The sequence below is a fragment of the Mus pahari genome, chromosome 8, assembly GCF_900095145.1.
Source record: "Mus pahari chromosome 8, PAHARI_EIJ_v1.1, whole genome shotgun sequence".
Lineage (NCBI taxonomy): Eukaryota > Metazoa > Chordata > Mammalia > Rodentia > Muridae > Mus > Mus pahari.
In genome coordinates, this window is record NC_034597.1 from 24,443,828 (window position 1) to 24,447,503 (window position 3,676).

General features: G+C 46.6%; 1 protein-coding gene across 1 annotated transcript in view; it reads right to left on the reverse strand.

Moving 5' to 3' along the window:
• The window catches only part of Wdfy4 (WDFY family member 4), a 237,520-nt gene that overhangs the window by 207,208 nt on the left and 26,636 nt on the right, over window positions 1-3,676 (reverse strand). The window contains exons 3-4 of the mRNA XM_029541917.1: window positions 1,898-2,012; window positions 327-430 (exon numbers count right to left, since the gene is read on the reverse strand). Of these exons, the coding sequence (XP_029397777.1) occupies window positions 327-430; window positions 1,898-2,012 (219 nt within the window). The remainder of the gene's footprint in view (window positions 1-326; window positions 431-1,897; window positions 2,013-3,676) is intronic.

Genomic DNA, 3,676 nt, shown 5'->3' on the forward strand with positions numbered 1-3,676 from the left:
GAGAGAGAGAGAGAGAGAGAGAGAGAGAGAGAGAGAGAGAGAGAGAGAGAGAGACCTGACTGACCCAACTTCTAAAGTCAGAAATACAATACAACCAAGTGGTAGAAGTGAACTAATTCTCATGTGGATACACAAAGCTTGTCGATTGAGAAGGCAGGGCCCAAGCCTGAAACTCAGGCTCTGAAGTCCATGTGTGTCATCAGAAAGCAAGAAGGGAGTTGATTATGAGTCTATCAGGAAAGGGGACAGGTCATTACCCTGGCCCTTAGTTCTCCCTGTCCACAGAGAAGGAGCACCGGGGAACACCTGAGAGGCCTGGAACTCACCGAGTCTGTCCCCGTGAGCACATACACTGACTTTAGGAGCAGGTTGCCATCTTCCACGTCACTCTTCCACTGCAGTAGCTGCCCAGCTGCAGCCCGGGCTTGCTCTGCAAGAAGCCGAAAGCTGGTTGGTGACGCATCCTATCCACACAGCTCCCAAGACCTCCACTTCCCTGAAGATGTGTCTGTCCTGCTGCAGAGCACATGGCTCCCTGCCCGTGTACCTCAAGGCTACATGAGTATGTCCCAAACATGACTCTCTTCCAGGTTAATAACCCTGGAGGGGGCGGGCTTTATTACCCATTCAAGTCACCTGTAGTTCCCTACTGCGATGAGTAATAACTAAGCCTCCAAAACTGGACCCCTACAATCCAGACTTTTCACCCCACTTTTTGTATCACCTAAAACCTTACACTGCTGAAGACTCAGCAATCTATGTTAGTCTTAAGCTTCCTTCCACCTGCTATTCCTTCTGTCCCTCGGCCCACAGCTCCTGTGGCACACAGCCAGCCTCCACAGGCCGGCTCACATGATTGGAAGAATGTCTATCAGACTCCCCAATAAAAGGTGCATTCTCGAGCCTGGGTGTCTTTACCAGACCAAGTTCTCCACTGAACATATAAGTCCTTCCTTCTCTGACCCCAGGACAGTCTCCAGATACCCAGGATGGGTGTGTGTATCTGTGGTGTGTGTGTGTGTGTGCATGTGTGAGAGAGGGGGGTTATGTGCCTCTGCTTATCTATGTCTGTGTGTCTCTATGCATGTGTTTGTATGTGGTATTTGTCAGTAGTATCTATATATGTGTATGTGTGATGTACAGGTCTGTGTGTGCCTCATATGAGATTCTGCATATGTACATATACTTTCTGTGTATGACCTGCGTCTCTTCTATGTGTATTTTTGTGTGTAAATATTTATGTTAGACATGTATAGTTTCTCCGTGGGGTGCAGTGTGTGCTATGTGTATAGTGTGACTGATAGTGTGTTTCTGTTAATGCAGGTGATATGTGTTTAGGGTCTGAATGAGCAGTAGGTATAGAATGATTGTTTATGCACATATGTGGAAAGTACTTTTGCCTTGGGTTTATGTGTACAGTACAGAGTATATGACTGTGAAATACATCTATGTGAAATAGTGTGTGTGTGTACACATGCACACATGTGTGATATGAATGCAGCATTTGTGTAGTGAAGTATTCATGTTCAGTGTGGTGTTCAGAATGTATGCTATGTGTACAGTGTGGCTATGAACATCTCTGTGTAAAATTTTTGTGTTTTGTGTCCATGTGTGCAATGTGACTGTGTATGGATGTGGAAGAAATCTGTCTGGTATGATTCTGTGTGTGTGTGTGTGTGTGTGTGTGTGTGTGTGTGTGTGTGTGTGTTCACGCCCGCACGCGTGCGGGTACATGATCTGTGTGGTGGGACTGCATGTGCCTGTGTCACAGGCTCCACCCCTTGCTGTTTCCCTCCTTTTTCCCCAAGTCCTTTCAGAAGAGGGCAGAGAGAAGGGGGCGGATGAGTCTGCAGCCTATTTTGTCCTCCATCCTCCACTCCTGGGCCTCTTCTTTTACCTGCGGGCTTCCCAGCAAGTGCCTGTTGTATTTCCTGGGCAAGCTGGTCAGACACATCTTCTGCCAGCCTTTGGAGACTTCGAAAGCAGATAATGCCCACGGAATGTTCCCAAGCCTGAAAAGCAACAATCAGACTCCAATCAGAGAGGGTCATGAAACAAGCCAACCATGAAAGTCACCTGGCCTGCCTCCAGCCAGCTAAAGGCTCCACTCCTGTCCCAGAAATAACCAAAAGTTTGCCTATACTCTACTGTGATTGTTAGCCTTGGTTGTCACTTGGCAAGATCTGAGATTGTCACAGCATCTCATCTCTGTGCATGTCAAGGGACTGTCTACACTGAAGCTAACTGAAGCAGGAAGACCCACATAATGTGGGCATCATCTCTCAGTGTACTCAACCCAGGCAGAATAAAGATGGGAACTAAGCAACAGCATCCCTCTCTGTCACTTTATCTGTCTCTCTTTGTCTCTGTGTCTCTGTATCTCTCTGTCTGTCTGTTTCTCTCTGTGTGTTTCTGTGTTTCTGTCTCCCTGTCTATTTCTGTTTCTTTCTGTCTCTCTGTCTCTCTGCGCGTCTGTCTGTTTCTCTCTATCTCTGAGTCTCTATCTCTCTGTCCTCCCTCTGTCATTCTCTTTCTCTCTGTCTCACTCTCTCGCTCTCCACTGTCTGCAAATGCAATGTGGCCAGCTGCCCCGTGCGCCTGCTGCCATGACCCGCTGCTATGATGGGCTGTGCCCTGGCACCTACAATAAGCGCTTGCGTTTCTGATACACTAGGTGGTGAGGATTTGTGAGCTAGGTTTTGAGCTAAATGCTGCATGGGGGCTGAATTTTTTGTTTTGTATTTTAAATTTTCTATTCTGTAAATGGTGAGCTAACCGGCAAAGGATTGTAAATGTCAGGAGGTATGATAATGTTTTAGAGCTTTGGCAAAACAACAAAACTGCTGATGGCTACTAGACACATTAAGTCTTCAACAAATATTTGACAAGAACATTATTACAAGATCCACAATGCACAACACTAATGATGGCCAGGTGCATAATATGATGGTCTTATTTTCACTAACACTCTTACCAGCCTTTGAAGTTGCCACTACTTTTAGACACACTTTCAAGAAATGGAGTCTGATGGTTAGTTTTAACTTGCCACAACTTTGAATCACTTGAGAAGAAAGCCTGGATGAAAAAGTTTCTAATCAGGTTGGCCTAATTAAGTCAATCTGTGGGGGTTGTTTGGGTTGTTAATTGATAACAGGGAGACTCAGCCCATAATGGGTGGCACCATTCTCCAGGCTGGGGTCTTGAACCATGTAGAATAGGATAGAGCTAAGGGTAAGCAAGCAGGCAGTGTGAGTGCATCCTTTCCCTCTGACCTTGGCAATGATGTGATGTGACTAAGTTATTTATGCTCATGCCTTGACTTCCCCTCAGTGATGGATCACATTGTGGAATTATGAGCCAAGCAACCCCTTTCCTCCCCATTGCTGCTTTTGGTCAGGGCATGTTATCAGAGCAACAGAGATGAAGCCAGAATGATGAGAGTGAAGGAGAGAACAAGCAAGGGAATCTGTTCAGATGCAGCCTCAAGAGTTAAGCTGTTTCAGAGGGGCATGGTGGTGCATACCTGTGGTGCCAGCACTCTGGGGCTGAGGCAAGAATATAATAAGTTCAGAGCTAGCCTGGGCTATATAATGAGACTGTGTCTAGGAAGGAAGGAAGGAAGGAAGGAAGGAAGGAAGGAAGGAAGGAAGGAAGGAAGGAAGGGAGGGAGGGAGGG